This window comes from Homarus americanus, unplaced genomic scaffold (assembly GCF_018991925.1).
Source record: "Homarus americanus isolate GMGI-L3 unplaced genomic scaffold, GMGI_Hamer_2.0 scaffold22250, whole genome shotgun sequence".
Lineage (NCBI taxonomy): Eukaryota > Metazoa > Arthropoda > Malacostraca > Decapoda > Nephropidae > Homarus > Homarus americanus.
In genome coordinates, this window is record NW_024741189.1 from 5217960 (window position 1) to 5231662 (window position 13703).

Below are 13703 nucleotides of genomic sequence, written 5' to 3' on the forward strand. Positions count from 1 at the left end.
TCCATGGTAGAACTCTTCGCAAGTTTGTACCATTGCTCTCCGCAAAGGTGAATGCTTTGTAGAAAAGAGTTCCAAGCACCACACATTCATTTATCAAGCATGATTATAGTAGCAAAAGTTGTACATTGCTAAGAAGGGGCATTCTTAAACACAAAGTAGGCGAGATTTTTTTCTACCATGTTATTTTGGGAGTGATTTTTATTGTTTTGTGAATCTAAAGCTATTTCGTTGTAGAACCCTTCGCAACTTGGTACCATTGCTCTCCGCAAAGGTGAGTGTTTCGTTGAAGAGTCTCAAGCACCACACACTCATTCATCCAGCGTGATTATATTTATAGCAAAATTTGTTCATTGCTAAGAACAGGAAATAGGCGAAATTTATTTCTGCCATGTTATTATGGGACTTGATATATCCAAGTTAACGAATCCCACTATTGTGTTGATATTGGCAGTAATATTTTTGTTTTGTGATTATAGGTCAGAATCTTTCAAGTTAGCCATTGTATATAATATACTCTCCCATAAGGCATTTCAGACTAGGTCTTGAGTAGCTGTTCAACCGCAGGTGTCAGCTTCCCCAGTTTAGTGTTTATGCACATATGCATGTGACATGGTTAGGTATATGTATAGGGTTCTTCTGCGAGATTAGTTTATTCCACGCGAAGTTCGGAAGGTGTGACCGAGCGATGTATTAGCCCTTGTCTTGTAGGCAGAAGTATTTATATAAATGTATGGTAATTACATTAGACTTTTATAACTATCATCCCCTGTAACTTTCCACTAGCTATGAGGTTCGTGTTCAGAGTATGTGATAAGGTGTGTCCATGGGAAGTCGCGCCACTTGGTGCTGAGCTAAGGATTAAGTAACCTGCTCTCTGACCACCTATTGTGGGCAGTAGTTTTATAACCCTGACGAGAGGAAGACATTATTTAGAGCCATCGTTGACGGTTCCGTCTTTCCTCAAGGGAGGACGTCGGATATATTTCCGTTCTCTCTCGGGGGTCCCTACTCAAGATCACTCCCAGTCTCACATCAATCGGACGTATTTTAGAAGAGCTACTATAAAATAGCCTCCGTCTTCATTTAACACTTATAGCTATAGTAATTATGTTACGATGATAATCCTTTTTGAAAGTGTACATAGAAACCTTTTATAATAAATACACAAAAGGAACCTATTGGATTTCGTTACTGAAGACCCAATAAACTTTTATCTATATTTTAGTACTTCTAGAATATAAGGTAACATGCTTCACAAGTGATTGTTACAAGTGGTGACAACCCAGGAAGGTTGTTACATACAGTATATGACAGCTTCACAAGTAGTGGCTATACAACAAGTAACAGTTCACCTTAACAGTTACACAGTTGGTAAAGGTAGAGATCTTATGTTCTCCACATTACTGTGTTATACATTGTAACTAAGAAGCAATAGTTTCATATATGTTTACTATTTTTGCATTAAAAATAAAGCGAAAGTAAATTGATGTAAGGCTGCATTTATAATAAACAGAGAATAAATAAGTTAAAAAATCGAGAATTTGGGGGGAACAGATTACTCAGAGCACATATTACTTGATATCTTGCCTAGAACTAAATTAACTTGAAACTGAGCTTATGGTCATGTTTCTGTATCACTTAACCAATTTTGTGATTTGTTGTGGCATTTTGTTTATGTATCCCTCTTGACCATATATTAATCAGAGAAATAAATGCAAGCAAAAAAGTAACAATCTTATAGCTACAAGGAAATAAAATTTTACACTATTGATATCGCTGCGTCGTCCAGTGAATGTGACAGGATGTAGACAAGTAAACTGTAGATTGATTTAAGAAATAACACGTTTTAATAGCCGTTATAAAGGGCAAGGGGAGGCCTAATTGGAGTGTATAAACATATCAGGGGGCACTACTCCGTCGAATGTACAGTACATGCCTGGAGTTGGCGGACGCCCTTCCTCAAGGGGTCACAGCTCAAGGCTGAAGAAGCCACAAGTTCACAAAACAGTGAGGGCAAACTTTTTCAGACTGAGAATTGTGAACTCTTGGAACAGTCTGCCAGAGAGTGTTGTGACGGTGCCGAGTGTAAGCTCTTTCAAGGCCAGACTTGACCAACACTGGGGCAGGCTTCGATATATTCAGGAGCCAGTTCATGCCCAATACTTGCCAACAGTGCGTAACAGAGACGCAAACGACTACCCAAGCTGCTAAGGAGCCGATCAGTGGCGAAAGGGATAAAAGAAAAGTAAAAGATAAAGTTTGTAATGAGGGAGGCCTAGTCCTAGAGAAAACTTCAAAGTAAGTACGCTGTATTTTATTTATTGCTTTTCAATGATAAAGAAGAAATGAGCTGTGATGTTCAAATTAGTCTTAGGCAGATTATTTTTAAGTTAGAAAGATGAGGAAATCTCCACACTTTATAATTATTTGGATAAGAAAAATAGGATACTATTTCCAAAGGAGCTTTCGAACAAAAATATCATACACATCTACCGATTTGGAGCGAAGTTTAAAAGTAATTCCTTCGGAAAGAATTATATATTCCCTCTATTTTCAATGGTTCTTGTTTATTTCGATTCTGATCTAGAATTTTACTTTGAAATTACAACAGATCAAAAATTGTTGTGCGATAGCCGTAATAGAGTAGTTTACCATATTATATTCACATTTCTTTCAACTCATCAGAGAGAACTGAATAGGATGAAACTAATGTAATATTCATGCACATTGTATGCTGTGCACTATGCAGCTTATACAAACCTAATTTTCCTACCTTCTTATTTACCTAATGGCCATCCAACTACAACTGGTAATGCCGAGGGAAGTACGGCAGTGGCTTGCGAAGGATCCCTTCATTGTTTTTGAAAGTCGTGTCTAGGGCTATTCCAAAGTTCAGCTTTTACTTTTATCCTCTTTGCCATTGATCGGCTCGTTAGCCGCTTGGGCGGTCGTTCATTTCTGTTACGCACTATTGACAGGCAATGGGCATGTACTGTTTCCAGAATGTATCTGTACCTGCGCCAGTGCTGGTCAAGTCTGGGCTTGAAAGAGCTCACACTCTGGCAGACTGTTCCAAGAATTCACAATTTTCACTCCTGAAAAGTTTTCCGGATATTTCTTTCTTCCGCCTTAAGCTGTGACCCATAGCGGGGCGAGCATTCACCAGCTACCAGGTATGAACACTCGATTAAGTACTGCTCTGAGATCTTTATAAACTTAAAATATAATAATAATAATAATAATAATAATAATAATAATAATAATAATAATAATAATAATAATTAACGGTTTATTGAAAAAGTTCTGCAGCCCGAAGGCTCAAAATATACATTGGACATAAATGACTTATTACATTTGTTGGTGGTATAGCAAAAGCCTTCATTAGAGAAAGGTAAAGGAACAGACAGTGAACATACAGATTAATGTTTACAGTGGAGGTCACGTAGAACATGTGCGCTGAGGTGTTGAACAGCAGACACGTATTGTAGAAACTCCCTCAAAGATGGTGTCATGAGGGGTTTGACGTGGTGTAGTAATTCCCTCACAGATGGTGTTATGAGGGGCATCACGTGGTGTATTAATTCCCTCATAGATGGTGCTATGAGGGGCATCACGTGGTGTAGTAATTCCCTCACAGATGGTGTTATGAGGGGCCCGATGTGGTGTGCTAATTCCCTCACAGATGGTGTTGTGAGGGGCCTCACGTGGTCTGGTGTCACAGGACCTCACTCACTCAAGTGAATGAGGTGTGGTCCCAGGCCTCCCTATCGTGGACGGATTAACACATAGCTGGTGTTGTTGAGTCTTGGGCAGTTATCATTGGGTACCTGGGACCTCACTGTGTGAAGGATAGCTTGAGTACGACTCGGCTGTTACTGTTGAGTTGTTTTTTCACTGACTTAAGCACTGTTCACCACTATTCAACACTGGTTCAATTCATTTCCTAAATGAAATAGTAACTTCTGGCGAGAACTTGTTGATATTCCGGTGGGGAGGAGAGTTCAGTTGACCTGGCTGCTGCCAGAGCCACGCCTGGTACGTCTTAACCCTTCAGTGCCGCTTATAGAACATGAGAGCATAAGAAAATAAGGAGTCTGCAATTGGCCGGTAGGCCTGTGCATGGCAGCTCCTGTCGAGAGTTACTACAACTCTCTATCATCCATGAACCTATTCCAGCGATCCAGCACTTACTACAAAGTTGCTAAGCTTGTTCCACTCGTCCACCACCCTATTTGTAAAACAGTTCCATCCTATCTCCCTCCTTAACCTAAACTTATCCAATTTAAATCCGTTGCTACGAGTCCTATCCTGCTCGGATATTATAAGACTTTATCTATATCGCCTTTATTGATTCCTTTCACCCACTTAAATACTTCTATCATATCTCCCCGCACTCTTCGTCTTTCTAGGGAATGCAAGTTTAGTTTCTTTAACCTATCTTGATATGGAAAGTTTCTAAGTCCCAGAATCATTTTCGTCATTCAGTTGCATAAGTTATGCAACTGCAGGCATTCTAAATCTCTGTGGGTAACTGTGGTTCCGTCGTGAAGTATAGGGGCGCTGTATTTGATTTACATATCCTATTGCTATTAATCAATATTGGGGGCGGAATTGAGTTGTTTATTTATTTATTATCTATTTTCAAATTACTTTATTTATCACACTTTAATTCCATATTATCTTTATCTTATTTTCTTCTTGTATTTTCTGATCATTGGGGTTATCTGGCTTAAAAGAAACTTTCCGGTTGTCCGTGAACATTGCAATGTGTGTTCTGTAATAAAATGATTGTATTTGGTTGTACATTATATCTGCAAATGTCAGGATGTATTCCGTGATAACGTGAATTTATTTTATGATATGTTGTACCCGAAACATCTCGAGTGTGTGCATTCTGTGAAGGAATTATTGGGTTTTATGTACGTAATCCAATTTATTTTACACCCAATTATCTCATATGTATGTACGTAATCCAATTTATTTTATGCCCAATTATTTCACATGTATGTATGTAATCCAATTTTATGCCCTTGTGGGTTGGTCGGTAGCATTCCCTAGTCCCACCCAGTAGGTCGAGGGTTCGATTCCTTGCTGGTGAGGTCGTTGATATATATATATATATATATATATATATATATATATATATATATATATATATATATATATAACAATGACGATGGGGAAGTCAAAGTGCAAAAGTAACTAAGCATGACTTGGCCTAACGTGACTAGAATAACAAAAAAGCGTAAAAATCATGATATACATTCACAAAAGACGTTGAAATGACCAAATTATTTATCGTGTGCAGAGAATTACTGTGATCATCTTGTCGTGTAGCCTTAGTGATATCCTCACATGTATTGGTGGTGAAGGTCAGTATCTTGAAGTGCCTGTGTCATACCAGGTTGTCTCCCACTGGTGAGTGACTACACTTATAGAAGAGGTTTATAACCTTGTAAGAGACATAGAGGTACGGTTTGCCCTGCCCATACTGTGTACTGGTAGATCATATGTATCAAGAAACGTGAGGTAGTACCCTCAGAGCCACCAACTCCTCGTAAACGATGTAGGACTACTCACTGTTGTGATGATGGACTGATAGAGTAGCCATAAAGACTATTATCACTTTCATGAGCAGACCCTCGCTGTTCACCCTCGACAAATGTGTCTGTGGCCCTTCTGTCGGCCTCCATGCGCTTCCTCATCAACTCTTCATCTACCTCCTCGTATATGTGATCATCTAAGTAGCAGTCGTCGTCATCAAAGTTCACAGTGTGCCAGCTTACTGTACTCGACAGGTTGTGGTAGAGAGGTGTTGGGTAGGTCATTGAGTGTTGCGGGTTGTGAATCCCCTGGGCAGGAGGCCTGTAAGTGGAACGTTGAGTCTCATCCCTTGCAGAGTGCAATGAGAAGTTTCCCTGAAGTGAGGTGTCCGTGGAGCGTGGGACTCTTGCAAGTGTCTTTCGTATATGTATGAAGATGAAGACACTCATCCCTCCAGCTAAGGCAAATAACATCACAACTGGCCATATCCACCATTCTGTTAAAAAGTAAAATATAAGCCACTTTAAGTTTGATAAATAATAATTAAGATTATTAAAAGATGTAAGTCAGAAACATGGGGTTTGCTTTCCTGGAAAACATTAAAACAAATTCACATCAAACAGCGCCAAAATACTTATAAATATAGTTAGTTACAGTTAGTCTAAGGACATAATAAAACGCATCCAAGGGATACATGAAATTTTTTTATTTGTTTAAAGATTTAATGGTAATTTCTTTATCTTCAGTTATTCTCACAAAAACCAAATCGGGAAGCAATATCCTACTAATTATCACCCAATTTGTCAAGTGGTGTAAAGTTATCACAGGATTGGGTAAATATCAAATTGCACTATAAACATTTGTATGCTAAATAAACTACATTTATATCAAAGGAGATGGCTAGTTATTGTGGAAGGTTTCACTATTAAATACACTTAGGCTTACCTCCTTGGTCAATCCACTTAGAAACTTCTAAGGGTTAATTCGCCAGAGTCCACAAGTCTCACAACTGATATTAAAGAGCTCAGGGTCAGTGTGGCACGACCTCTCTGTATGAACTCTAATCGCACACTCTTACTAAATATATGGTTAAATCTCTCAGGGCACTACCCCCCCCCCCTCCCCCCAAGGAACATTTGTAGACCCGGTATTACAGTCACCAACGGCTTGGCAGGCCATCTCGCCTGGCCAACACGTGGCCAGGGATGGTCATAACCCTGGGCCACCTGGCCAGACTAGCTCCAAGGACTAGAATTATCATTGCCAGTGATGGAAATCTTTACCCTGCACTTTGCTGCAGCTAAAACCAATTACTGTAGCACCTCCAACATAACAATCAACGCCTCTCTTGGTCAACAAGCTATATTATCTCCTACAACATGAGCCACTTGTAACACAGATATTTTTTATAACCAAGTGTTTCAGATTCTGCAATTTTCACGTGAGGCATCGCTGTGTACAACAAAAAACAATCCTAGGCATGGGCGTTCCCCCTATAGAGGTTCACGTTGCTTAAAAATAAAACGAATGAGCAGGCTTTGTGTGAAATAAAACATATCCTAGGATTACTTTTGTTGTCCAGAGGTCCAGGGTTCGATTCCCGACTAGTGACGGAAACAATGGAGCACCATAGCTTTCGTCTTTATTCAAGACATCTTCGGAGGCAAGTGAATTACATGGACAGAGAGAGGCTTAAATATAGTTGTTGTGTTGTTGTTGAGATTGTCGGACCGTAGTCCGACACGGGCCTTTGCCTATAGGCGGCCCGTTTGGTGGTTCCGGCTGGAGCTCCTGGAGCAGCCGGACCGGAATTGGGATTGGAGGTTGTCCTACCTGCAGATATGAAAGGATACTGCAGGTTGCAAGTTTGAGCGGACCCCCGATTAGTGGACGTTTACCACCAACCCCCACTCTTGGACGTGGTCAGTTTCGGAGTGGCGCGCCCCCCGAACTGGGGTCCGCACTTGCTGGGAGAGGATACTTTCTAAGCTATCTGGGTGGTGGATATAGTGTGATGACCTGGAGAAGGTGGTGAATGTGGTTTGTTTGGGCCTTTCGGGTTAGAGTGGCCGTTGGTGTTGTGTGTTCTTCTTAGAAGTTTTGAATTCTGTTTCGGAGACTTTGTGTGACTTCGCAGTCGAGGAGATAGTGTTCAAATGGGTTGGCCGCTGGCTCCTGACAGTAGGTGCATTCCATGACGAAATTTCCGATCGTCTGCCAGGAGTACTTGTACCCTAGTCGTAGTCGATGAAGGCTAACTTGTGTTTGTCTTGGTGTTTTCGTGTCCGCGAAAGGTGGTTCCCCTTTTGTAGCCGCCAGGTACCATTTGGCTGATTGGGAACCAGCGTTGAATGCGTGAAAGAAGCTCTTTTGGATGTGGAGCTTGGTAGTCTTTCTGAGGTGATTCTTGATCTGTTGCACGCTTGCTGGAACTTGAATGTGTACGCTTCTAGAACGTATGGCTGCCTTGGCTGCTTCGTCTGCCACGTTGTTTTCCCCTATCCCTGTAGTTGTGCTAGAATCGAGGTAATGAAGTGGACGTTGTCTCTTGGTTGACTTTGTTGCAGCGCCTGCATGGCCGATTTCGAGTCCGTGTGAATTATGATGGACTTGTTGTGTTGTGTTGCAGCGTATTGTAGAGCCTTTGAGATTGCTACCAACTCTGTCTGTAGGGTGGAGCAGTCCTTAGAAAGTCTCCATAGGAGGGTCTGACCTTGGGTGTAGAAGGCCGCTCCGGATGTATGATGTTTTGGATCCACCGAGCCGTCTGTGAAGTATGATGCTGCATCAGCCGGTGCCTCGGTGGCTATGGCTTCCAGAGTTATTTCTTTGGGGTCCTCCTTCTGGAGGTTGGCTTTGCTATCACCTAGGTCGGTAATTTTGAATGTGGCTGGTGGAGGAACTACATAACCATTGTCTCGTATGTCTTGGTTGTTCTTGACGAGTGTTTCTGCTTGCAGGTGTCGGATGACCTCGCTTGCCTCGTGCGACCAGGTGGCCCCTCGCACTCTGTGGTCGAGGTGGAGGGAGGCACTGATTCGCGTTTTGGCAGCTGTGGGGTTATCTGATCTACAGATTTTGGCGAGGAGACCGGCTGTCACCTGCTTGATTCGTACTGACAGGGGTGGTAGTTCAGTTTCCATTTGCAAATTCTGGTCCACATGGGTTCTCCAAGCATGGTCTTGAGAGCATTATTTTGGATAACTTCTAGCTTAGCTATCTGGTCTTCTCTCAGTCCAATGAGTGCTGGAGCACTTTAATCTACTAGCGATCTGATGGCGGCAGTGTAGTAGGGTTTGAGCACATGTATGTTCGCTCCTGCGGTTGTGCTGCTGAGCGACCTCATTATATTGTGTTTGCTCTTCGTCCTGTGCCTGAGATACTCGAGTTGTGGCTTGAAAGTGAGTTTCTGGTCGAACCAGATTCCAAGACACTGGTGGGTGTTGGTCCAGACTACCGGCGTGTTTTGTATGGAGAGCATCTTGTCTGGTGTGTCTGTGCAGATGGCCATCGCTTTCGACTTGGCTGGATTTATCTTGAGTCCAAGTCTGTTGCACTCCTCTTCTATAAGTTGGAGTGTGTGTTGCGTGTTGGCTAGTCTGTTTGATCCTCTTACTAAAAGCTGTAAGTCGACTGCATAGCATAGGAGCTTGGCTGTTTGTCTGAAAGGAGGTTTGACAAGACTTTCCATCAGGACATTGAACAGCATTGGACTGAGGATGCCTCCTTGTGGGGTTCCGTTTTCATGGACCCTGTAGCTTGATGTTGCTCCCTGAAAGCGTACTCTTGCTTCTCTCTGTGTGAGGTAGTTCTGGATCCACCCCAGCAACCTTCCTTTGACGCCTTTTTCAGCGAGCGTCGTTATATTGGCCAGTGGATTTGCTAGTTCGAATGCCTTCTCCAGGTCGAGGAAGACCACCAAAGCTGGTGACCTTATTAAACATGAAGTCATGTCATAATCATGACATCCACTAATCCACACACCAACACACACGTAGAGGAGCTTAAGAGAATGGGCGACGTGACTAGTCAAGTTAAGTCAGGTCAAAAATATGGGACCCACTAAATATCTATCCTATATCTAGCTCCAAGGTTTTCAAAAAATTTTTAACCTTGGGCCACTGACAAATAAATTTATGTAACATATTATCAGTTTTGTACTGACCATCACTAAGGTTTATTGAATTTAATTCCCTAATCAAACTAGCTTCAACCAGAAGTCTTTCTGTGACACATGATGATTTGTATAGTTCTAGGCTTTTTTCCCAATCAATGGGAATCAATCTCTGTCCATGTAATTCAGTTGCCGCTGAAGATGTCTTGAATAAAGACGAAAGCTAAGGTATTCCATTGTTTCCCTTTTCCCTGTGTGATTTTATCAAGATTTATCTTATCCACGTTTTCATTGTGGATCTACATGAGATTATATATATATATATATATATATATATATATATATATATATATATATATATATATATATATATATATATATATATATATATATATATATATATATATATATATATATATATATATATATATATATATATATATATATATATATATATATATATAATTTTTTTTTTTTTTACCCCCAAAATTGAAAATATGACTAACATTCTTCAGGTGATAAAGTTTAAGTTAAAGGTAAATTTATTCACTACAACTACAGTACTCATTATAATTTGACTCTTATGGTGTTGAGAATATATGAATATATTCAACACTCTTCCGGAAACTGACTGACAAGACAACTAAACCACAAGGAAAGACTTTCACATACGCTTTAGTATAAAACATTAGGCTTTTTGACCCATAAAATGTACTTTCTCAAAAAAGTGTAGCGCGCGCGCGCACACACACACACACACACACACACACACACACATTTTCACACACACACACACACACACATTTTCACACATGTGTCGTGTAATACATTTTCACTCAGAAATACACATAAATACATAGATACCCAAAAAGATTTATTCTACGGTACCTAAAGCAGTTGATAATTTGGTGGGCTGGGTGTTAGTTGTTCTGGTGTTAGTTGCCTCTGTAGTATTTGTTCTGGGCTTAGTTGGCTCTGTGGGAGTTGTTGTAGGCTTAGTTGGCTCTGTGGTAATTGTTGTAGGCTTAGTTGGCTCTCTGGTAATTGTTCTGGGCTTGGTTGGCTCTGTGGGAGTTGTTCTGGTTTTGACTGTCCTTGTGGTTGACGCTGGATGATCTGCTGTGCTGTTAAGAGGACAACCTGGAAGTGAAAAACAGGAATATTACAGTTTATTTATTCTTGTGACACATAACTGATGATAAAAACAAATATGTAGAATAATTGTTTGATCCTCAACACACATGAGGTAGAGTGAACGACAACTTACCGCAAGAAATGTTTCCACTTTGTCTAATAATGTCACTCGGATGGTTGCTTTTAATTTTCATATACACAAGATTGTCTTTCTGTGAATAAGAAAATTCTTCTGAAAAGTTGAGTGTTGGTATTGATATAAAGCCCTCGACACGATTCGTTGTCTTTGCAGATTCTCTGTTGATGGTGATATTGTGGCTTAACTTATCTTTAGTTCCGTTTACCTTTATCTTTCCGATCTTTTCTCCTTGCAGTTTCACTTTGAGATTGTGGTCGATCTGGAGGGGATACCAGGAGTATGTAGCAGTCTCCCCACACAAAGGAATGTAAAGCGTCTTTCCCCTTACTGTACCACATTCTGAAAAAGTAATTAGTCTTACTTCATTACAAAAATATCCTGCAGGGTAGCATATAAAGGTGAAAGAATCAACATGGTGGTAAAGAAACGTTATTTACATAACAACTTTCTAAATCTTCCACCCAACACTTGTTGTTGTGATTATTTATGCGATGAAAATTTTGGCCAGACAATGTTGACAACTAGGATTCAAAAACTTTCCTTGTTCACTGGTCAGTTGACCACCACCGTAACTAACCTTGAGAATGGAGAGGTGTTATCACAAGAAGGATGACCGCCACCCACCGCCACCAAGGTCGCCGCATCATCATCCACGGGTCAACCGTCACACTGGTCCCAAGACATCACATCCTTCTGTACCAAAAATAGATAAATTACCTGAGTAAAGATAACTCACGTACCTAAATGTTGTACAAGAAGGTCACGGTGGACACTGATAACACCAGGCTTGGCAACACAGTAACAACAGTAGTAAAATGACTCTTACCTACAACGTTATCATCATTGATATTGATATTAAAATTGTTTATTTAGCCAGAAAAATATAGATACAGACTGGGCAATATTAACAATATTTTCAGACTGAGCCGCTTGAGAGCCTGAGCTCTCTTAGTGGCGCCTAATATTCCTTGTGCGTTTATATCAAGGAGGTATTATGTATCATTTAGTAGCATCTGGAATAGCACACGTAACGTGGTGTTAGTTAGAACATGTGAGAATGTTACTACTATTATCACTTCATCTATTTTTTTGGGCACATATATTATAAGTATATACATATTTTCCGGTGGAGTTGATAATAAAATGACAAGTAAATTTGAATTGAATTAAATTGAATTGAATTGTAACAGTTTATTTAGCCAGAAAAATACAGATACAGAGTGGATAATAATAACAATATTAACATGGCTGAGCCAGTTGAGAACCTGACCTCTCTTTGAGGCACCTGATATATACTATACATTTATCTCAAGGAAGTATTATGTAACATTTAGTATCATCTGGAATAGTACAATAGCATGGTAGTAATAAGTACATCTCATAATGTTACCACGGTTATCACTTCAATATTTATTTATTTTATTATTTTTATTTTTTATATATTTATTTACTTTTTTATTTATTTATACATACATATACACATACCTATACATATATATATATATATATATATATATATATATATATATATATATATATATATATATATATATATATATATATATATATATATATATATATATACATATATACATATATATATATAATAAGCATTACATTGACTGGGATAATGCCTCCTCAATATTACCTTATAATTCAATTGACAGTAGGAACATCATAGAATCTAGTCTCATTAAACATACCGAAGCATTCAACATGAATTTGAGTAATGGCATGTACAAACTGGACAATTTTGTAATTAAGAAGATTTGTAACCAGGTGAGAAGGTTGGGTCAACCTTACCCTCTGACCTGACTACCGACCCTTGCCGTGCTATTTAAAGATTAGTAGGGTCATTACCTAATACCTGACCATTGTGGACCTGATCTCACCCTCCTCTGTATATATACACCTTGTTTTGTACATCTCCTTAGTCTGTACCCACCCTTGAAGATGTGAATTACACGAAAGCGCTTGGAAACTTCGCGTTTCCTTCTTTCCTTGTGGTTATCAGCATATACCTTACCTAGATCACGCGCACCTACAGTGATTTACTTTCATCAACATATCTAAACCAGACTGCTGAAGGTGGTAAAATATTACTTAATAGTTTCTTTTCAAAGAATTCCATATATAGGTTGATTAATACAGGTGAGAGTGGATTACTCATTGCCATACCAAATTTTTGAGCATAATATTCTAAATTCAATTCAAATTTACAATCCTTAATACATAGTTTGATGAGTTCGATGAAGTCGTCCTTAGTCTGTACTCACCCCTGAAGATGTGAATTACACGAAAGTGCTTGGGAACTTCGTGTTTTCTTCTTCCCTTGTGGTTATCAGTATATATATATATATATATATATATATATATATATATATATATATATATATATATATATATATATATATATATATATATATTTCATTAGTAATAAAAGCACAGACTTCTACATACAATCAACACCTCAACCCGCCGGATTCGAACCCACGGCACACAAGCCTATGACTGGCGACCGAGGAGCATGCTTCGCTGGACCACCAGGATACTAAAAGCAGTCCTAGACTTTGTTATATTTCACACAAAGCCTGTTCAACGAGCTTATGGCGCCGTGAACACTCTAATGGGGACCACCCGTATCACTTAGGTGGTCAGGTAACAATTTTGCAAATCGGCTTCGAAGCACGAGGATCTATATATATTTCATTAGCCCAATAAAGCACGCGGGCTTCTATATACAATCAACACCTCAACCCGCCAGGATTTGAA

The 13703-nt window shown here is 39.6% G+C and overlaps 1 protein-coding gene across 1 annotated transcript; it reads right to left on the minus strand.

Moving 5' to 3' along the window:
• Nucleotides 1-5238: 5238 nt before the first annotated feature.
• On the minus strand, nucleotides 5239-11575 carry LOC121875673. The gene is made up of 4 exons (XM_042380294.1): nucleotides 11509-11575; nucleotides 10926-11270; nucleotides 10547-10798; nucleotides 5239-6040 (listed from the first exon to the last, which is right to left on the minus strand). The coding sequence occupies exons 1-4, from the start codon at nucleotides 11573-11575 to the stop codon at nucleotides 5577-5579; spliced, it is 1128 nt and encodes a 375-aa protein (XP_042236228.1). The 3' UTR covers nucleotides 5239-5576.
• Nucleotides 11576-13703: the final 2128 nt, after the last annotated feature.

Excerpts from the sequence above, each read along its gene's own strand:
- LOC121875673 (XM_042380294.1), bottom strand. The coding sequence starts at position 11,575 with ATGCGGCGACCTTGGTGGCGGTGGGTGGCGGTCATCCTTCTTGTGATA. Across the intron at positions 11,271-11,508 it reads AACACCTCTCCATTCTCAAG|AATGTGGTACAGTAAGGGGA; the intron begins GTTAGTTACGGT and ends TTACTTTTTCAG. Across the intron at positions 6,041-10,546 it reads CAAATTATCAACTGCTTTAG|AATGGTGGATATGGCCAGTT; the intron begins GTACCGTAGAAT and ends ACTTTTTAACAG.